The following is a 22,597-nucleotide window of genomic DNA, read 5'->3' on the forward strand; positions in this document are numbered from 1 at the left end:
GGGGTCAAGGCATCCGCATAGTCCAAGGGTGTTTCCCAGCCCCGGCTCCCCGGGGAGGCGGGAGGGGGAGGGAGGGTGGTGCCCCCCCCCCCCCCCCCCCCCCGCACTGCAGCATCGTTATCCGGCCTGGTTAGGGTCTCGCTGTCTTCTTTTCTCTTCCCTCAGCACCAGCCTCAACTCAGACCCGGCAGCGCAAGGGGATAAGGGGCAGCAGCTTGAATTAAGAAACGCTCCTCGCAGGGCAGCCCGGGTGGCTTAGTGCTGCCTTCAGCTCAGGGCGTGATCCTGGAGACCTGGGATCGAGTCCCACGTCGGACTGCTTGCATGGAGCCTGCTTCTCCCTCTGCTTCTCTCTCTCTCTGTGTGTCTCTAATAAATAAAATCTTTAAAGAAAAAAAGGAAAAAAGAACGCTCCGTGCAGACAGGCCACGGGGACCCAGCGCTAGGAGCATCTCCCCCGGAGCATGTCGGGAGTTGTAGTCCCCGCGCCCGGACCGAGCGGGGCGGGGCCGCGGCTGGTGTTGGCGCATGTCGGGAGTTGTAGTCCCCGCGCCCTGGCCGGGCGGGGCTGCGGCTGGGGTTGGCGCAGGCGCACTGCTCCGGCCGGGCAGCATGGCGGACCTAGCCCCTCAACCCGGCAAGCGAAAGCGCGAACAGGACGCCGAGGAGGCGGCCACGGACCAAGAGCAAGCGGGCGTCGGGAATGGTACCTCCGCCCCGGTGCAGTTACCGTTCTCCGGCTTCAGAGTGGAAAAAGTGCTGAGGGAGTCCGCGAGGGACAAAATCCTTTTCCTCCACGGGAAGGTAGCCTCGGGCAGCCCGGGGCGGGTATGGAGGCCGCGGTGAGCCAATCGCCGCGCGGGCGGCGGGGTTTTTTGTTTTGATTTTTTTTTTTTTTTAACACAGGAGCTCCACAGGGATCTACCAATCACACCACGGGGGGGGGGGGGGTAGTACCGCTGGGCCGAGGACGGGGCCCACGGGAGACAAGTTTACCCGCAGCCTCAGGGCGGGAGCAGCCGGGGGGCAGGTCAACCTCCCCAAGCCCTCCTTGGCTACAGGTAACTCGCATTTGCACCGAGTGTTGCAGATTGAAGATCACGTGTCGAATTCTCCCAGCCACTCGTGATGGCTTCGTTTAGCACGAAGGTGCTAGGCACCCAGTAAATATTGCTGGATCCTCTACGGAACGACGTAGGGACTGGAGGCCCCGGTGCCCGTTGTGCAGGGTTCCAGCCCTAACAGGGGAGACCGTTTATTTTTATCTTTTTTTTTTTTTTTTAAGATTTTATTTATTTATTCATGAGAGACACACAGAAGGAGAGAGAGGCAGACACAGGCAGAGGGAGAAGCAGGCTCCAGGCAGGGAGCCCGACGTGGGACTCGATCCCGGGACCTCGGGGTCACGCCCTGGGCTGAAGGCAGGTGCAAACCGCCGAGCCCCCGGGCTACCCCGAGATGGTTTATTTAAATCGCAAATTCAGTGGCGCGCATCATGCACTGAGCTAGGTGCTCGGGATGTAGACATGAAAGCTACCGTCCTTGATTTTCAGGAACGCCAGAGTACCTTCTGGCAGACAGATGCGTACAGCTGGCTCTAATACCCTGTGCTCGGCTCTATAGAAGGGGCCGGGGAGAGACTGGAGCCCGTCCTGGGAACTAGTGAGGAGGCCCAGCCACAGGGAGGTATTAGGGTTCCTGAGAACTAGCAGGAGCTCTCATTTTGGGAGGATCCCGGGAACCTGGGCCTAGGCGAGCCGAGCCTCAGTGTCCCTTGTTCTGTTTGGAAGGTTCCCTCTAGTTCTTAGACCCCCCACCTGTCTTCTATCTATAACACCTGTTGAAGATTTTAGCTATGAGAACTTGTGAGTTAGGAGTTACTGGGGATACCCAGATTCTAGTTTTATTTTATTTTAAAGATTTTATTTATTTATTCATGAGAGACAGAGAGAGGCAGAGACACAGGCAGAGGGGCAGGGAGCCCGATGTGGGACTGGATCCCGGATCTCCAGGATCACATCCTGGGCTGAAGGTGGCGCTAAACCGCTGAGCCACCTGGGCTGCCCACAGATACTAGTTTTCTTTCTCTCTCTCTCTCTCTCTCTCTCTTTTTTTTTTCTTTTTCAACACTGACTGTTCATGTGACCTCGGGCAAGTGACTTAATTTTTCTAGACATGTTTCTTCATCTGTACAGTGGGGAGAATTTGGCAGAGGCCCTGCAGGCCCAACATAGAAGTAAGTGGAGAAGCTTACATCTGAATGCTGCCCTGAGGATTTGGGTTAATGAAACGGCTGCTCTGGGAGAAGAAACAACAGGCCCCATAGCTTCTGCCTCTGCTCCTGGGCTCACCGGTGGTGCCTCTGCATGCAGGTGAATGAAGCCTCTGGAGATGGCGGTGGAGAGGATGCCATTGTGATCCTGGAGAAGACACCGTTTCAGGTGGAGCAGGTAGCCCAGCTCCTGATGGGTCGCCCTGAGCTCCAGTTGCAGTTCTCCAATGATATCTACAGCACCTATCACCTGTTTCCTCCACGGCAGCTGAGTGGTGAGCGAGTGGTGGCTGGGGTGGCTTCCTGTGGGGAGGGGGGGGGAAATGAGGAGGTGTGGTGGTTCCTCTGCAAAGCTGATTTGTACATTCTAGTGCAGTACTTCTCAGTGGAAGCAGGAGGGGATTTTGCACCTTGCCTCCCCAGGAGACATTTGGCAATCTCTGAAGACAGTTTTGGTTGTCAGAACTGAGGAGATGGGGGTGCTGCTGGTACCTAGAAGGTAGAGGCCAGGGATGCTCCTGAATATTGGGAAGGGAGTGTGATTTATGGTATAGAACAGTTTCATCGGGACGTCTGGGTGGCTCAGCGGTTGGGCGTCTGCCTTTGGCTCAGGGCGTGATCCAGCAGTCCTGGGATCGAGTCCCACATCGGGCTCCCTGCGTGGAGCCTGCTTCTCTCTCCTCTCTCTCTCTCCGTGTCTCTCATGAATAAGTAAATAAAATCTTAAAAAAAAAAAAAGAACAGTTTCATCTACTAACCGAATAATAATAATAATCGTTGTCAACACTTACTAAACTCTTAATATTGTGCTAGTTACCATTCTAAATATCTTACATGTATTATCGTATATAATACTCAGAGTAGCCTGATAGTGACAGCACTTTATAGGTCAGGGAACTGAGATTTTCAAAGGTTAAGTAACTTCTCCAAGATCACACAGCCAGTAGGTGGCAGAAAAACTAAGATCTTTCAGTAGACAGAGGACTCACTATGCTGCTGTGGGATGAGCGGTGTGTGGGGTGCTGCAAAGATCAATTACTCCCCTTGAAGGAACTCACTTTTAGTCTGGGAGACAGTGAGTGGGATCCAGGGAATAGACTTGGGAAAGGCAGGAATTCATGGGCTATAAGGCAGAGATTTGTTTTGGATTGCCAGGATTTTTTTTATTTATTAAGAAGAGAACGAATTTGGGGCACCTGAGTGGCTCGGTTAAATGTCTGCTTTTGGCTCAGGTCATGGTCTTGGGGTTCTGGGATCCAGCCTCAGTTCAGGCTCTCTGCTCAGGAGGGAGTCGGCTTCTCCCCCCTTCCTCCATGTTCTCTCTCACTCTCACTCTAGCTCTCTCTCAAGGAGGTAAATAAAATTTTAAAAAGAAGGGGAAGAATTTATTATTTCCTTTATTTTGTTTTAGCTTCCATGTCAAAAGCTAGGCGTGATATGGGCTTTTTCCCTTTAGGCGGTTAGGTTTAAAAGGCAGCTTTGTTGGAAGCATGAAGGAGACCGATTGACCTTGAAGGTTCCATCCAAGTAGGAAATTTGGGGATCGACTTTGTAGCACGTGGCAGTTTTGTAATACCCTTCTATCTTTTTGTCCTCCGGCATTTAAGAATAATTTGGCTTTACGGATACCCCGCCACAGTCTTTTTGATAGGTTTAATCTTTTCTGCACCCTCAAGAAAGGGTGCCGGTATTTGTTGTCCTTTGGAAGTATGTGTGAACACTTGATGTGGAACAAACCAACCTTTCACAACTGAAGGCAAAATAGCCGGGTCCTCCGCTGAAAGCGAGCCAGATTGATTGGTTCGAGTTGATGGAAATGGACAGCTGTATTTACTTTCTCAGGCGCTGACATTTAAGCAAACGTAGCCCTCAACCCGGGGCAGCAGAAGGCATGACAGAAGGCTCTGTAGCCAAACACCATTCGGGGCAGCCCCCCAACCATAGGCTCCGGGGTCATTATTCTGCTGCCACCTCTTCCTCTCGCCTTTCCCAACGCCTCTATCCACGCTCCTCACCCTCAGCCAAAATACAGAGGGTTCTGCTACACAAACCCTGTGGAATTCACAGCCTTTCCTTTTCATTTTATTTTCCCACTACTTCTGTGATATTGCACACAAGTGGTGGTGGCCACTTGCCCTGGCTTTCTATTTTTGTCTTTTTTTTTTTTCTAAGCTAAGCGCTGAAAGAAGCGGTCAGGTTATCCATTCATTCCAGTTCTTCCTTCCCACTCAGAACCCAAAATGTTTTCTGCTTTTTTTTTTTTTTTTAAGATTTTATTTATTTATTCATGAGAGACACAGAGGCAGAGACACAGAGGGAGAAGCAGGCTCCTTGTGGGGAGCTCGATGTGGGTCTTGATCCCCAGACCCAGGGATCCGACGGACCCAAGTAAGCTGACGGCAGACACTCAACCACTGAGCCACCCAGGTGTCCCTGTTTTCTACCTTTTCCCCAGTACTGCCCCCCACCCCACCCCCAGGGAGCCTCAGATGTGAACTTATCCTTTCTGGGGTTCCCTGTCTTTGCAGAAGCATTAGTATACCTGCAGCACATTATACTTTTATTTTCCCTCGCCAAACTAGGCACAGTGATTGGAAGTCCTAAAAATTTGTTTCAGGGCTTAGCCCTCCTCTCTGTCTCTTTCTCTCTCTTTCTCTCTCGTATGGGCTATACACCCTGTCCCTGGATGATAGTCTAGATCAGGGGTTGGCAAAATTTTATTGTAAAGGGCCAGAAAGGAAATATTTGAAGCTTTATGAACCACATCAATGGTCTGTTTCACATGATCTTTTTTCCCTTTTTTTTTTTTTTAACTGCTTTAGAAATGAAAATGCCAGTCTAAAAAAAAAAAAAAAGAAAGAAAGAAAATGCCACTCTTAGTTTGCTGGATGCAGAAAAACAGGCCATGGAGCTCATCTTATGGCCATTGTTCATTAACCCCTGTTTCAGATTCTCTCCCAAAGTGTGGCCTGTGGACCAGCTGAATTGCTGTCACCCAGGAGCTTGTTAGACACATGGATCTTCAGACCCCACTCCAGAAGTCAGAATTAGTGTCTACATTTTAGCACAACCCCTAGGCGAGTCACATACACATCAGACTTTGAGAGGTGCTGGTCTTTAAATACCACCTGTATGCAGGGATGCCCATGTTTATTTCTGCATCCCCTGACGTCTCCAAGAACTCCAGGCTCATTGGAATAAGCACCTACCTGACCTGTCTCTTTGGAGGTCCTAGGTACCTCCTAGGTAAAATGTGAGGCTCAGACACCGTAGTGTCTTTAAAAATACTTAGCACATCTTGGGATGCCTGGGTGGCTCAGCGGTTTGGCGCCTGCCTTTGGCCCAGGGTGTGATCCTGGAGTCCCAGGGTCAGGTCCCGCATCGGGCTCCCTGCATGGAGCCTGCTTCTCCCTCTGCCTGTGTCTCTGCTTCTCTCTGTGACTCTCATGAATAAATAAAATCTTTAAAAAAAAATACTTAGCACATCTTGAATAGTAGCAGCTATAATTATTCTCATGTGCTGAGCCCTATGCTGGGTCCTGCAGCTTGAGATGAATAAGACACCCACTCTGCCTGCAGTCTTGTTTGGGGAGGGATACCCCACAAGTTACTATGAAAGAGAGAAGTAAACTCAGTAGGTTTGGTCGCTGCCTGGATGTGTGGAACAGGGATCCTGGAAATTGGGAGCCATGTCTGACCTGTTTCCGTTCCCCAGCAACCCGACCTATGGTAGGTGCTCACTAAATGCTGCTGGAAAATGAATCCACAAACTGACTCGGGTTTTTCCTGTGGGCCAAGTGTTCCTCAGCCACAAGGTGGCGGCGTTGCCCAAGTATTCCTGTGGCCAGCTCCTTTGGCCTCTGTGCCAGAGCCGCCTGGGCCCCACCTCTCCAGTCTTAAGAGTACATCACGGGCTCTTAACGCTGCCTGGAGAGGCCTTAAGGCATGGTTCCTGCAGCCTCAGCCCCCCACCCCCAGCACCCTGTACAGTTTTTGAGTTTTCCTGCTGTCTCTGACTGTTCCTCCAGACGTCCTTCCCGTAATACTGCTTGCTGACAGAAGGCCCCCTGCCCCCTGTTTCTGAGCCAACTGCTCTCCCGATTTCTTCCGGTTATCTCTACTCACTGGCAGATTTCTTCTCTTCCAGCCTGAAGGTTTTGCATTCTCCTCCTTTATCCCTCCTAAATTCTCAGCTGACCACAAGAGGCTGCCCTTTGAAGCCACTCATGGCCCCCCACCCTGTTGACACAATAGAGACAGCAGGGAGTTGGAGTCATACAGGCTTAGGTCTTGTCCTGGTGCTAATACTTATTGGCAGTGTCAAGCTGTTTCTGAGTTTCAGTTTAGTGTAGAGGTGAAAAGCAAGCCGTCATCTGTGCTGGACTCCTGGCTTTGCCATTGCACCAGCTGTAAAGACTTGGTAAGTTTTTGTATTCTTTTAACAGAGACAAAGTGCCTCCTACATATTCGGTGCTGTGCGAGGTAGGTATCGGTGAGTGTATTAGGTATTCGCCGTGTCTTGGAGTTGTAGTTGCGGGACAATGGCAGACACCAGACAAGGAAACAGATGAGCAGGAGAGGGGTGCTTGGGCCGGGGGTCCAGCAGGGCGCTCTGTGGAGGTGACACTCCAGCCGAGACCAGCACGATGAAAAGGAACCAGCTGTGCAAAGAGCTGGTGAGGGGCGGTAAAAGAATGTTTGTGGCTGAGGGAATAGCACGTGTCTTGGAGGAGGAAAGAGGAACAGAAAAGAGGCCCTTTTGTTGGGAGCTTGAGGGGGCAGTTGATGGCTGTGGTGTGTGACACACATGTTGGGGAAGTTGCTTCGGTTATGTAGTTAAATTAGGTTAGTAAGTGAACATATTCTGGGACAGTTGCGAAACAAATGGCATAAGGAAATGTTTAAAGGGTGCCTGAGTGGCTCAGTCGGTTAAGCATCCGTCTCTTGATTTGAGCTCGGGTAATGATCTCAGGGTCATGGGATGGAACCCCATGTCCGGCTCCATGCTGGGCATGGAGCCTGCTTAAGATTCTCTCTTTCCATTCCCTCCCCGCTACCCCGCAAAAAAAAAGAAGTTTTAGCCTCTGCGCACAGTGAGAAATACATCTTACATTGTGACCCAGTACATGTGAATAAACATACATGGGAAAAAAGGAAACAAAAGGTTTACAAAATAACACCTTTACTTTATCAGACACTGGTTAATATTTTCAACTTAATTCCAGTCTTGTCTGTTTCCTTTTATTTATTTATTATTTAAAGATTTTATTTATTTATTCATGAGAGACACAGAGAGAGAGGCAGAGACACAGGCAGAGGGAGAAGCAGGCTCCCTGCAGGGAGTCCGATGTGGGACCCTGGGCTGACACCCTGAGCTGAAGAGTGTGTATGCTCAACCACTGAGCCACCCAGGCATTCCTTGTCTGTTTCCTTTTAAATGCTGGTCTTAACTTCCTAAATTAATTTCATCATGACTGTCATGGGTTATGACCCATGGAAATAAGGTATATAAAACACTTAGCACGGTGACTGGCATATGATGTGTATCTGGTAAGTGTTAGTTATTTTTTATTATTGTGTCTTTCCCATTAAGATTGCATGAACCTTAAGTGGAACAGTATAGATAACATGGGAAAATGCCTAGCACTGACCATGGGCAGGTTTCCTTTCTTCCCCCTGTGGCATGTGGCAAAAGTGAGGGCTGAGTGGGCCAGATGGCTGGCATCTCACTGCTGCCCCGGCCATCCATGCAGGGCAGAGCCTGGATCATCTGCTTCTTCAGCTCTCACGCTCTCACGCCCGTGGCCCATCAATGGAGCCCTTTCATTAAGATCTCTGTTCTCTCTTACCTGGGGGAGGAGCCGGGAGGGATAGTAGAGAGAGGGGTGTGACTCAGAAATCCAGACCATGCCTAAAAAGGCCAATTGTTTTCCCCAATGTAGAGCAGGGGTGTGGAATCTCAGGTTCAGAGGAGGAGAAGGCGTCTGTGTGTGAGTGAGGCCAGGGCAGGGAGTAGAGGGAAGCTGGGAATCACATCTTCTTTTGGTCGCAGAGAACTCCAGGTGCTTTAGCTACAGGTGTGGTTTTCCTCCGTGTTCCTTGCAGAAGCAAATCTGGGACCTCTGCAATCTTGAGTGAGGGCTTGCTTGGAAGGAGCATTTTAAAAGCTAGCCATTCCCATAGGAGTTTCCTCTGGTAGCATTGTTCACGATAGAAAGAACTAGAAACAATCTAGAAACTAGATATCAACTAACAATAGAATAGATAAGTAAATCAAAGTGTTTTTCTGCACCAGACTACTTCTTTCAGGCAGTGAAAATGAATGAGCCACAGCTACACATGTCAAGAATCTCACCATATTGAGCAGGAAAAGCAAGACACAAAATACAGAGTGTGGTTCCAATTAGATAAAGTTGAAAAACAAGCAGAACTAAACAATACACTGCTTAGTGATGCATGCATAAATAATAAAATAAGACGAAAAAAGAAATGATTAATGCCTGATTCAGCACAGTGATTATCCCTGGCAGGGGCAGAGAGGATGTCAAAATTCTGGTAATGCTCTGTTCCGTGGGCTGCATGCTCTTTGCATGGGTGTTCTTTTGTTTTATTTTTGGTCCTTAAATGGTGCCTATTTCATATACGTGTGTGTATGTGTATAAAAGTATGTATACATGTGTATATACACACAAGTTTTACGTTGTACAATGTATTTCCCAATTAAAAGTTAAGAAAAACCAGCAGGTCCTTAGAAGAGCTAAGAATATTCTCCCACTAAATTCTAGGGTCCTGCCTTCATTCTCAAATTTGGTTTCCAGTCACTCTGACTGAAAGTGTTTGATTAAGGCCTCCTTCCTTTGGGTTTTAGGCATTAGCCGACTTCTGTTTCTGCATACCACCTTTTCTCTGGTGCAGAGAAGTGGCGGGGCCTGACTCTTTTCTGTCCAGTGGACAAGGGAGCCTGTGCTGTCCTGGAGCACTCTCCAGCATGGTGCCAGCCCTGGCCGAATAGAGCAGTGTGGGGAGGCCCTCCAGCAACTGGAGACAAGGGCTCGGTACCAGGCTCTGTGGGCTCCACTCCAGCACATACTGGCACGAGCCCATCACCCTATTCCCTGCGGGTGTCCTCGGCAGGCCTCCCATGGCAGCTGAGCTGAAGGGCAAGAGTTCTCTGAACATTGACCCATAGGAAAAGTCTTGCCAGACAGATTATCTCCTGAGCAGGATGTTGAAGAGCTCCATCATCTCACATGAGAAATACCCTAGGCTTGCTTGCCAGTGGGTGACACCTGGGCAAGTCGTGGAATTGCTCTGAGACTCAGTTTCTCTGGATGAAAAACAAGGAATCAGATATCTGGCTAGCCCACCTCACTGGGCTTCGGTGTCATATTAGAGGATAGAACCACAGTATCTCAGGTTTGAATGGAACTCTAGAGGTTTATTTAGTAATGTGATTCTTAACTAGAACTATTCATCATGAATGCATACAAAGCTCTCTCGAATACAGAATCTGGACCTCCTGAATAGGTCTCTGTGATAGGGGTAGGCCATTTATCAAAGTCATACAGTCACATGGTCAAGTCATCAAATAGCACTGAAGGGCTTACATACATAGCCAGGAATAGGCTTTTGTATCACTCTGCCCCACCCTGGTCCTGCTTTCCAGAAACAACTACCATGAAGAAAATTTCTGGGGTTAGTGCTTCTGGTAGTTGCCTCCAGACCCTTAACTGATAAAGAAGATAATGCAGCTTGTTCTTGATTTGTCACATTTTGACCTTCTCAGTCCCCCACAGTGGAAATGGAAAGATTTAGCTCCTTTATATATTTCTCATCCTCCCTCCCCTTCCTTCCAATTTTTTATGTTTATATTATTATTTTTAGGGTTTTTAACCATTGCTTTTGGAATCCTAAATATACTTACCTTTAGGCCTTGATCCCTCTCCTTGAGGTGTTGTCACTCTCTCGGTTAAGAACATCCATCCGTGCCTCTAGCCTTCTCTTGCTTTACTGTCTCCTGACTTCTCTGTCAGCCATGCTTATATTTTACATTGTCACGGTATGTTCTGCTGCATGATTGTAATCAAGCCTTGTGTGCTTTGTCTGAGCTGCTTGCCAGTAAACAGTGTTTACATTATGGTGGCCACAGTAATGTGCACTACACACTCAAGCACACTGCTGGAATTCTAGTTCCTCCCCCACCTGCCCAGTGCATGACACCCCTGTGTCCCTGTAAGAAGGATGCATCTGATGTCTAAGTCAAATGGATTCTCTGTTCTCACAGCCCAGCAGTTCCTCCAAGTCATGCTGCTTTTTTAATTTATTTCCTATTTGAATCATTATTTTATGTTTTTCCTTTTTCGTAAAGTTTCTAGTTGCCTCTTTTTTTTTTTTTTTTTTTTTTTTATTAACTGTAGTTAAAAGAATCCGGTGAGCCTTTACTCTGTTTTTGAAATTATCCAGCCACTTAGTTTGATAATTCATTACATGATAAGTCCTTCCTTCCTGGAAATATTGTTTCCAGAACACTCTTTCCTGCTGCTCCAATCTAGACAGCTGATTCTTTAGGCATGCTGCATGGCTCTTAAGACTTCCTGTCACAGTGTTTCTAGGTTAGATGCACTCTTTTCTGGATTTGATGTCTTTTTTTTTCTCTTGTCTTAGTCTCTTATTTAGCTGAAATATAGTCTTAAGTACTTCCTCAGAAAGAACACATGAAAGGTAAACCTTGAATCCTTTATTGTGCCCTTGCTTTTGATTGATGGTTTGACTGAATACAGAATTTAAATTTCTTTCCCCTCAAAACATTTAAGGCACTGATCTCTTGACTTCAAGCATCCATTGTTGTTAACAAGACTTCTGATGCCAGTTTGATTTTCATTTTCTTACAGTTAACTTGGTTTTTCATCTTCATTCTCTCCCCCCCCCCCCCCCCCTTTGTTAGTTTCCTTCTCTGGAAGCTTATCTTGGTATGCTCTTTATCTCAGGTGAACTGAAATACTGTAAGGCTGTGTTGAGGTTGGATTTTTTTTTTTTTCATTCATTGTACCTGGTACTTTTAGATCCTTTTGATTTATAGTCTTATGTCATTTATTCACTCTATACATTTTTTTCTGTCACTTCTTTGATAATTTCCTTTCCTCTTTTTTTCTTTATTTCCTCTTACTGGAAATGCTATTAGGTGTTTGTCTCCTAAAGTGCTCCTGTGTATTGCTTCTGTTCTCCTGCTTTACCCATTTATGTCTTTTCTTTTTATAGTCCAGTAGATTGTCTTAACTTTATCTTCCAGACCTTTCCAGTGAAGGTTTTAACTTGGCAATCATATTTTTAATTTTCTTCCCTCTGATTTTCTGACTATTTCATTTTCTCTGACACACTAATTAGAATTATTTTAAAAATTATCTCCTGACCCTTCCATGATCTCATTTCCTCTGAGATCTGGTTCTGGTTGTTTATTTTGGTCATTCTTTTTCAGGCTGCTGGTTTTCTTTTAACATCTGGTGAATGTTAGCTCATTTGTGTTTAAAAATGAAGAAGCAGGCTGATAATCTACTATACTTTGGTAGACTTTGTCCACTATCTATTTGTAGGTCTGTTTCCACAACGGGTTTCCTGGATGAGTAGCTGGCTCAATCCTGTGTGGATTGGGAGCGGGCCTTGTTGGCTGGCTGGCTGGCCCTGCCTAAGGGTGCAGCTTGACTGGCACACTGGAGACACCAGCACCCACTCTGGAGCACTCACGCTCTCTCATCCACTATAGTTTGTGGGCTGCTGCTTTTTTATGATTGGTGAGCTAAAAATGGTTTTTACATTTTTTTTAAAGATTTTATTTATTTGAGAGAGAGTGAGTGAGAGAGAGCGTGAGCCAGGGGAAGAGGGAGAGGGAGAGGGAGAAGCAGGCTCTCCACCGTGCGGGGAGCTTGATTTGGGACTTAATCCCAGGACCCTGGATCATGATCTGAGCCAAAGGCAGACACTTAACCAGTGGAACCACCCAGGCGCCCCTGGTTTTTACATTTTTAATGAGTTGTTTTAAAAAATAGAAAAAATTAAGATGAATGTGAAAAAGAGACAGCATGGCCTACAACACCTAACATATTTACTGTCACATTTTCCAGAAAAGCTTGCCTGCCACTGCTCTAGCCCATGGTTTTCTGTCTTGGGAGGATGGATAGCCATCTTGTTTTCCTCCATCATTATGAGCCTGCCCCTGGGATGAGGGTGTGGCATTGGGTGGAACCAGTTGGTACAACAGTTCTCTAGATAGCCCTTTGATTGGTCCCAACTTCCAGTTTCATTTCCCTTCTGGTCCTCTGTAGCTAGTTGCTCAGAGCCATCGAGGTATGTACTGTCAGGCTAGAGGTCACATAAAGGATCATCTCATTTGTGTTTAAAAAAAAGAAGAGGAAAAAGACCCTGGGCTGTCTGGGTGATTCATTTGATTAAGTCTCCAAGCTTCATCTCGGGTTCTGGGATCGAGCTCGCCGGGGTCTGGGATCAAGCCTGCGGTGTTGGGCTCCCTGCTCAGTAGGGAGCCTACTTCTCCCTCTCCCTCTGCCCTTCCTCTCACCTTTGTGTGCGAGTGTGCACTCACTCGTGTTCTCTCTCCCTCTCTCTCCTGCCCTTCTCTCCCTCAAATAAAGTCTTTAAAAAAAGACCTTTGTGTAGATATGTTCATATATATGTAAACTCTTTAAAGACCAGGATAGTAAATAACCAACTTTGTTAATTAGTGTTTATTTCAATGACTTACGAATTATTTGAGAATTTATTCACGTGATGCTTGGATAGATATTTCTTAGGATGTTAACCTCATCCCCAAATAAAGCAAAGGAGCAGATGATAAGATTAGCCTGGATCGGAGTCTCTGCCTCCTTCCTTCACAGCCCAAATGATCCTCATTGTGTGGGACCTGCCACTTCATCAACAAGTACTGCATCACACCCCCAAGTACTGTACCTCAACTCAGGTGAATTACATCTCTCTATGGAGACACACCTGAAAGATGCTAATAAAGAGCTCACAGCTGCAGAGGAGCACACCCTGGGAGCTGGTGGGTTAGGGTGTGCAGAGGTGGCTCCTGGGATGGCTGGACTTGATGATGGCGGGGTGGGAAGTAGAAGGGGTTTCTGGGTGAGGGCAACACTGGACAAAGCTATAGGGTGGGCTCCTAGCATTAGCTGGGCTTTGAGATGGGACAGGGGAAAAGGTGAGTGAGCCCACAGGAATCTACTCCTTTGGCGTCATCACTTGCGGCCACCTAAAATGGCAGATTTCTGTCGACTTTTCTCTCTGGTTGCTTCAGACGCCAGTGAGCCAAGCCCCTTCTGGGGTTTGGAGGGACAGTAGAATAACAACAAGCAGACATTTCAAGATGGAAAGGGTCCTAATACCTGGGTAAAATTCTCGGTCCAGAATCTGGGTTCTGTCTTTCTCTTGGTGGTCTAATTGGCTGGTGCACTCCTTCCCTGCCACCTTAGCTCAGGGAACCCTTGCACCCTGCCTTCTCTGTGTCCCCATCTCCTCCCTTCAGCTGAGAGCAGAGGCCCTCTGTTCAGTTCTCCATTTAGACTCATGGCTTCCACGGAGCTCAGAGAAGCCATTGCATTCAGAAGCGAGAAGTGAATAGCTACTGAGATGTAATCACCACCCCAAGACTGGTGTTCTTGTTCCTTCTCTCTCTCTCTCTCCCCCCCTTCCCTCCCTCCCTCCCTCCTTCTCTCCTTCCCTCCTTCCCAGATGGGGCAAGGTCCCAAGGCTCTGTGGCAGTCTTGAGGCTCAAGTCAGCAGAAAAGTCAGCTTACTCATGACCAGTGGGCGAAGGCAGATTACCCACAGGATAGCTGGTTCCACTTCACTGCTTGGCTCCGGCTGTGCCTGCCAGCTGTGGCAGCCTGGTTCTGTTGTCCCCTTCTGATCCAGACTTCTTAGTGAGTGATAGCCTAGAATCCTGGTAGTCCTGGGCCCCTCTCAGTGGGGGATGTGTCCTGTACCTTTGATCTCTCCTATCTGACCAGCACACACAGTATGGCCGTGTCCTTGGATGTCGCACTGACACTATGTACCTGTGCTCCTCTCTGAGTGAATAAGGAAATACCTTTAGACAGGAAGTTGAGAGCAGGGCCATGTTTTAGAATTCCTGAGTATTCGGTCCAATAGCTTTTGTAGACTGGTCTGCTTAACTTCAGAATAGCTTATTCCTGTGTGTGGGGACATGGGGGTCTCTCAGCTCTAAGGGCAGGACTGTGTGTCAGTGGCTCCCTTGTCTCATTTAGTACCAGTTCTCAGTCCTTCTGTTTGAATGGAACTCTGGGAAGTGCTGAAAGCCCCACAGCCATTGTATAGCACCATTTCCCATTCCTAAAGGACCCCCTCTGCTACCATGTGACCAAAGGCCATCCCAACAGCCCTGGAGCAGCATTCAGAGTCACCGAATTTGCTCCTGGGTCATCGGGTCATATGCCCCGTCCTCTCCCTCCCAGGCCTCGGAGAAGGAGGGAAGGAGCCTGTCAGATCAGGGCCTGGCTAAAATCAGCATCTGCCTCTCCTCTGCCTCGAATAGCATCTCTGTGCTGTCATTGAGACAGGTAATTAGTGGTGTGAAGGTTTGCTGTGGAGTGGCCAAAGCTTCCAATAGGATCCTGACCACACCCTTCATCCCTGTTTATTTGTGATCTTGAGGTCTCTTCAGGCCTCCCCTTGAGTACTTTCAGCATCCCTGCGGTGCAGGACGTGACCGCCTGCTCTCTGGCCACCATGATGCTGGGCTGAGGACAGGGTCCCCTCATCAGGGGAGATCCCCAGGAGGAGGGAAGATAATACAAGTCCTCAGGAGACCCTGCAGCCTCCCTCCCTTGCCAGCCCTTCTGTCAGGGCCCTTTGACGGAGTGCCCTTCCAGTCTGGGTCACCTGCTCCATCACCTGACTGGCCTCTGCTTGGCCCTTGTGGAAGGTGGGGAGGGCTTCACCCACAGATCATGCTTTGCTCTTGTTTCTCCCCGGCTGCCCTGATCCTACACATCTGGGTCAAATAAGTTGAAACTGGCTCATCATAATGAAAGGAGAGCAAAAGCCACAGACTGAGCCATAGAAATTACCTCATCATGTAGAAGTCATCAGTAACGGCTGGAAAGCAGTCTTGTTTGAACATGTGTATGAGAAGGAGAGCAGACTGTCTGTGGTTTGCATTTTCATGTTTCATGTGCAACAGCGTTTTCCTGGGGATTTGGCTAAGCTAGCCTTGGCAGAGAGCAAGAAAGGCAGCTGCTCTTTCCCTCCACGCAGCCCAGCCTCCACCTCTGAAAGCAGTTGGGCTTTCGTGTCTGGGTGGAGAACAGGGGGTGGGTCTATTTACTGGAGAGAGCCTTTCCGGAGACTCTTAAGGGTCTTAGGAGGCAGAACAGAGCTGTCCCAGCCAGAGGCACGCAGGCCTGCCCGCCTGAGCTGCAAAGAGAAGGAGTGTGTGTGTGGATGGGACCAGTGTTCATCTGGGATGCATCGGTATGACCGCTCCTGCTGCCAGAACATCCCTGCTGCCCCAAGCCCCACCAGGGCTCAAGACCACTGCAAGGCCCCTCTCCCTGGGCCCCACCACGGGCATCCCTTCCAGAGAGGCAGCGCTGGCATCTTTGGTGAGGAGCAGTGGGAGGCGATACAACGTTCATAAATCGAAACGGCCATTGTCCCCTGTTGTAAGCGGGATCATCTTCGGTCCCCGCATGCCCCATCAGAGCCTGCTGCAGCCCAGCATCTGGCTGCCGTGGACCCCCAGAGCTGCGGAACACATGCCTCTGCCCCCCTCCCTCCAGGGGAAGCATGGCAGAGTGTGGTGCTGCTGATCTGTGCAGGTCCTGGTGCAGACCTCCCAGGGTGCAGCCCCAGTCTCTCTGGCACCTTATGCCCGTTGGTTTTGCTGACAGCTGTTTACATGTCTTGGGAGAGCTTGGAACTAATCATGTTTCTCCTATCTGATAAGGTTGCTTTTTGGAGAGCCTGGCCGTAGTACAGATTTCTCAGGGAAACGTCTGAAAGAATGGCCCTGTGGCATTGGGAAAGCAATATTGCGTAGAGGAGTCAGACTGCTCACGTTCAAATCTCAGTTCCACCCCTTACTAGTAATTTGCCCAAGGCAAACCTCTCTCTGGCCCATTTATTTATTTTAATTTAATTAATTGATTTATTTGAGACATAGGCAGAGACACAGGCAGAGGGAGAAGCAGGCTCCCTGTGGGGAGCCCGATGGAGGACTTGATCCCAGGACCCCGGGATCACACCCTGAACCAAAGGCAAACATTTAATCACTGAGCAACCCAGGTGTCCCTCTGGGGCTTAAGGAACAGCGTATTTTTCAGTTTTTAATGTATTTGCTACATAAGTGATCCATATTTTTATTGGAAAATATAATAAATGTCCCCCAAAAAGTAACTCAAAAGGTTACAGTTTATAACTCCACCACCCAGAGATAGCCTTTCAACATCTTGGGCTATGTTCTGAATTTTTTAGACTTTTCTCTGCGCTTATGTGTATGCAGTTGTGCGTGCATATGCTCTTTGAAAACTAAAGTGGCATAATCTACTGTTCTGTAACTCTATCGTTAGGGCCTGATATGTGTCAGGTGCTGTCTTAGGCATTGCACACACAGTATGTAAAGCAAAGTCTCCGCTCTCAAGGAGCTTACATCCAGTTGGAGGAGATGAACCATAAATAAACAAATAGGTCAGGTGGCGGGCGCCTGGGTGGCTCAGTTGGTTAAACGTCTGCCTTTGACTCAGGACCAATGTCAGGGTCCTGGAATCGAGTTGTACATTGGGCTCTCTGCTCAGCTGGGAGCCTGCTTCTCCCTCTTCTTCTGCCTGCTGCTCCCCCCTGCTTGTTCTCTCTCTCTCTCTCTGTCAAATAAAATCTTGAAAGAAAAAAAAAAAGGTCAGGTGGCAATAAACGGGTAAGAAGAAAAAGAAAGCATTATACAATGTTGTTACAGCCTTCCTGACTGTATTGCCTATGCTCTACCTTTCCTCTTCATGACTTCATTTTATAACTGAAACAAACTTTCCTTTTTCTTGTTAGTTCCTTTTGTTTTTTAGATTGCACATATAAATGAAATCATATAGTATTTGTCTTTATGTGACTATCTTGTTTCACTTAGCACAGTAACCTCCAGGTCCATCGGTGTTGTCGTAAGTGACAAGATTTCATTCTTTTTGAAGGCCGAGTAATATTCCATCATATGCACACGCATGCATCCACATACACGTCTTCTGTATACTTCATCTGTCGATGGACACTTGGACTGCTTTCATCTCTTGGTTATTGTAAATGATGCTGCTCTAAACGGAGGGGTGCATATGTCTTTTTGAATTAATGTTTTCATTTTCTTTGAGTAAATACCCAGTAGTAGGGAGGTCAGTAGGGGGATAGGCTAACTGAGTGATGGCCATTAGGGAGGGCACATCATAAGATGAGCACTGGGTGTTATACAATGTTAGTAAATTGAATTTAAATAAAATTTTTTAAAACCCAGTATTGGAATTACTGGGTCACATGCTATGGTGATAGATGGTGACTATACTTATCTTAGGGAGCACTGAGTAATGTATAGAATTGTCAAATTGATACGTTGTACACTGAAACTAATACATTGTCAACTATACTTCAGTGATACATTTTTTCTTTTTCTTTTTCTTTTTTTTTTTTTAAGAGTTTATCTACTTGAGAGAGGAAAAGAGAGCACAAGCAGAGAGAAGGGGCAGAGGGAGAGGGAGAAACTGACTCCCCACTGCATGAGGAGCCTGACATGCAGCTCAGCCCCAGGACCCTGGGATCATGACCTGAGCTGAAGTCAGATGCTTAACTGACTGAGTCACCCAGGCACCCCTCAGTAATACTTATTTTTTTTTTCTTTTTTAATCATTATAAGGGAGACAGAAGGACAGGGACATGGGCTTCCAGTAAAAAAGGGAACATTTTGCCCATCCGCTTCCTCTGAAACCTTCACTAAAAATGACATTAAAGAAATTACCGTACAAAAAATGATGCCATGGAGACTAGAGAAGGAAGAAGAGACAAGCCTAGGAAATGATGGGGGTGGTGTGGGAGGGATGGAGTGACTGACCCAGCGAATATGTAGGAAGGAAGCCTGAGCCAGTAGGTCCCATAAATCCTGTCCCACTTCATATAACTAGGAGCTGCTCCTCCCAGAGATCCAGTCTCTGGAGAGGTTCAGACAGGATCTAGAGAGGTTAGGTACGGTGAGCGGGGCTCAGGGTACCGAAATATAGAGGGTTAAGGAGAAATTTTCATATTCAGTGTTAAGATCACCCCATGCTCTCTCCTGCCACCCGCCAGCTCCTTCTCCTCATCTCTCAGGATGCTGTCAACCAGGCTTACGCCTCCATGTGTGAAATTGGAAGTCATGCATGGAGAATCTGACCAGCCCAGGAGAGAAGGCGAACTCTTGGGGATTCTGTCCTGAAGGGCATATGTAGCCTGATCATCCTAAAATGAAGATCCAGGTGAACACACCTATGTCCACAGAGCTTCCTATTGGCTTTTTAGTGCTTTGCCCTCAAATGTGAGTGAGTGGACAGGCAAGGGTGAACAGACTTGAGTAAAGCACCCATTGATCAAAGGAAGGAAAAGAAAAGAACCTGGAAGAAACAAACTATGCAGGGAGAAGAAATTTGCAAAAATGGTCATTAACATCTGAGACAAATGATCTATCAAATGCATAAGAACAAGATGACGTCATTGAGGAATTTTTTTAAAGCTCTTAGGAATTGAATATGTAGCAGAAGTGAAAACTTCAACAGAAGAGAAGAAAAAGTTGAAGAAAACTTCCTCAGAGGCAGAGTGGCAAGACATGAGATAACAGAGACAGAAAAGGAGGAGAGAAAAGTGGAAGATGAATATCCCCACAGTTGTTCCAGAAAGACAGGGCAGGGGAAGCAGGGAAGAAAATGACCAAAGAAATAAAATTGTTTCCCAGGATTGAAGAACGTGATGTTTGAGATTGAAAAGGTCCATTACCGGGGATCCCTGGGTGGCTAACTAAAATCATTAAAAAGAAAAGAAAAGGGATCCTTGGGTGGCGCAGCGGTTTGGCACCTGCCTTTGGCCCAGGGTGCGATCCTGGAGACCTGGGATCGAATCCCACGTCGGGCTCCGGGCATGGAGCCTGCTTCTCCCTCTGCCTGTGTCTCTGCCTCTCTATCTCTGTGTGTGTGACTATCATGAATAAATAAAATCTTTAAAAGAAAAGAAAAGGTCCATTACCCAGTTTGGGGGATGAGTAGAAACCACTCCAAGACCCATCAACGTGACTGGGATATTGAGGACAATAAGAAAACAGGTCAATACGAAGGACTGCAGATCAGAATGACCTCAGACTTCTCAACAGTAGCATCGCAATCTAGAAGATTGTGGAGCTCTCAGGTTCTGAGGGTCATTGCTTTCCATTGTAGAATTCTTTTGCCTAACTCTTAATTATGTGTGACAGTGGAATAAAGGCATTTTCAGATGATCTAGGTCTCTAAATGTATCTGCCTTGTACCATAGTTCTGGAAGCAGCTTGACTTTGTGCTTCAGTGTTGCGGTCTTTGATGTATTGCCGGATCAGCGACAACAGCTACGTATGGGAACTTTTTTTTTTTTTATTTAAGATTTTATTTATTCGTGAGAGAGAGAGAGGCAGAGACACAGGCAAAGGGAGAAGCAGGCTCCATGCAAGGAGCCCGACATGGGACTCCATCCCGGGTCTCCAGGATCAGAAGTCGATCCTGGGTCTCCAAGATCAGGCCCTGGGCTGAAGGCGGCGCTAAACCGCTGAGCCACCTGGGCTGCCCGATTTGGGAACTTCTTAAAAAGGCATACTGGTGGGCCTGACCCCACATGTCCTTCGTCAGATGGTTCTGATGCACCGTGAAGTTTGAGAACCACTGCTTTAGTAAAATATAAATGCAAACAGGAAAGAGGAAGCTAGTGGTCCCAGGAAGCAAAGTACCCAGCAGTCAGAGAGAGGGAGAGGCAGTGCCAGGAAGGATGGTGGTACACAGAGCTCCAGAGCACAGCTCTACCTGCTGGAGCAAGTCAGTTTTAACATTAAAAGGAAGTTTTTAAAAGGGTGCCTGGGTGGCTCAGTCGGTTAATAATCTGCCTGTGGTTCAGGTGTTGATCCTCGTACCAGGACCAGGACCAGGAACGAGTCCTGCATCAGGCTAGCTGCTCAGCAGGGAGTCTGCTTCCTCTGGCACTCCCTGCTCTTGTGCTCTCTCTCTTTCTCAAATAAACAAATGAAATCTTAAACAATTAAAAAAATTTTTCTATAAACAGACATGGATGTGGGGGTGAATTAGTGACAAGTTTATAGAAAAGTGAGCAAATAAAAGAATAATTACTAACTCCATATACCAAAAATTGTACTAAAAAGGAAAAATAGTATTCAGCACTGCACAGCATTTATGTCATTTCATGGTAGTGTTGACATTGAATACTGACTTATCCACAATTGTAATATAGTTGTATTGTGAGGACAGGGGACGGAGGGTTGTATGTGTGTGCATGTGTATGCACACTGGTAAAAAAGCTAAATCCTATCTTCCATAATGGGAAGTCCATAAGTAAAAGTGAAAAGTCAAGGGGGAACAAGATAGAAAAATATTTGTAATTTAGAACTGTGAAAGTACACAACCAAAGAAATGGCAAGAAGAATTGAAAGTGGTCTATGGGGAAGAGCAGGAAACTTAAAAACCAAACTTCATATGACTCTAACCTATGTACCAGCACACCTTCAATTACAAATAAAAGCAAAGTTTGAAAAAGCATGGTAGGTGGGGAAGTTTTATAAGGAGTATCAGGGAAGTCGTTTTAATGGATAATTGTCCCTTGAGCAGTAGTAGGGGTTGGGGGTGCCGATCCCCCATGCAGTTGAAAATCCACTCCCCCCTCAAACTAACTCCCCACTAAAACTCCCGCAGAACTTTACTACTCTCCCCAAACTTAACCCCTCATGCAGTTGAAAATCCACATATAACTTCCAACTCCCCTAAAACTTGATAGCCTACTGTTGACTGGAAGCCTTGCTGATACAACCAGTTGATTAACACATATTTTGTATGTTGTACATATTCTATGCTGTGTTCTTGCAGTATTGAAATAAGGGATCCCTGGGTGGCTCAGTGGTTGAGCTCTGCCTTTGGCTCAGGGCGTGATCCCAGGGTCCAGGGATTGAGTCCTGCATCAGGCTCCCTGCAAGGAGCCTGCTTCTCCCTCTACCTGTGTCTCTGCCTCTCTCTGTGTGTGTCATGAATAAATTAAAAAAAAAACTTAAAAAAAAATTTTTTTTTTGAAATAAGCTTAAAAGAAAATGTTATCAAGAAAATCATAAGGGGGCGCCTGGGTGGCTCATTTGGTTGAGTGTCTGCCTTTGGCTCAGGTCATGATCCCAGAGCCCCAGGATTAAGCCCAACATGCAACATCGAGCTCACTGCTCATTGGGGAGCCTGCTTCTCCCTCTGCCCTTCTCTCTGCCCATACTTGCTCTCTCTCTCTCTCTCTCTCTCGCTCTCAAATAAAATCTTAGAAATTCTAAGGTAATATACATTTACAGTCACCTATTGTGTTTATTGAAAAAAATCACATGTAAGTGAACCCATGCAGTTCAAATCCATGTTGTTGTAGGATCAGCTGTATTGTAAATATTATCAAGAGAGGTTTTTGAGGGGTTTGAAATTGTTCCGTGCTGGGCTTTTTTTTTTTTTTTTTTTTTTTTTTTTGAGATTTTATTTATTTAAGAGAGAAAGAAAAAAAAAAAGAGTGAGAGAATGAGCAGAGAGCAAGAAGGAGAGGGAGGAGCAGGTTCCCCACTGAGCAGGGAGCTCAATGCAGGGCTGCATCCCACAACCTACACAGATCATGACCCTAGCCAATGGTGCCCCCCACACTCACACTTTTCTTTTAAAAGAATGCTAATAGGAGGGCAGGATTGGGGCATTCCTTGTTGTTTCTCTACTACAGGGAAAAACTGGGTGGGGAGGTGCCAGGGACTGCTCACTCTGGACAGGTGGCCCCCTTAAGTCAGTTTGCCAAGTGGAGGCTGGCAGAGGGCACCAGGAAGGTCATCAAGCCTCATGTGCTGACGTACGAGGTTGGCACCATGGTACCATCGCTGAAGCCCAGTCCTGAGCCAGACTGAGCTGTGGGAGCAAGGGCGCCACAGTTTCTGTGTGAAACGGGGATCATCATGATACCCACCTCACCTTGGTTGTGAGGAGTGAATGAATTCATGTATAGCCCGGGCATGGAACAGTACCTGGTTTGTCTGTTAGCAGT

At 47.2% G+C, this 22,597-nt stretch overlaps 1 protein-coding gene across 3 annotated transcripts in view; it reads left to right on the forward strand.

The window, feature by feature from the left end:
* Window positions 1–560: 560 nt before the first annotated feature.
* The window catches only part of DCPS (decapping enzyme, scavenger), a 44,706-nt gene continuing 22,669 nt past the window's right edge, over window positions 561–22,597 (forward strand). Inside the window, exons 1-2 of one of the 3 annotated variants that reach the window (XM_072822658.1) lie at window positions 561–804; window positions 2,373–2,547. In XM_072822658.1, the coding sequence (XP_072678759.1) occupies window positions 613–804; window positions 2,373–2,547 (367 nt within the window). In that variant the 5' untranslated portion in view covers window positions 561–612. The remainder of the gene's footprint in view (window positions 805–2,372; window positions 2,548–22,597) is intronic. The other 2 variants (XM_072822659.1, XR_012028843.1) reach the window with 2 other exon arrangements.

The sequence above is a fragment of the Canis lupus genome, chromosome 3 (assembly GCF_048164855.1).
Source record: "Canis lupus baileyi chromosome 3, mCanLup2.hap1, whole genome shotgun sequence".
Lineage (NCBI taxonomy): Eukaryota > Metazoa > Chordata > Mammalia > Carnivora > Canidae > Canis > Canis lupus.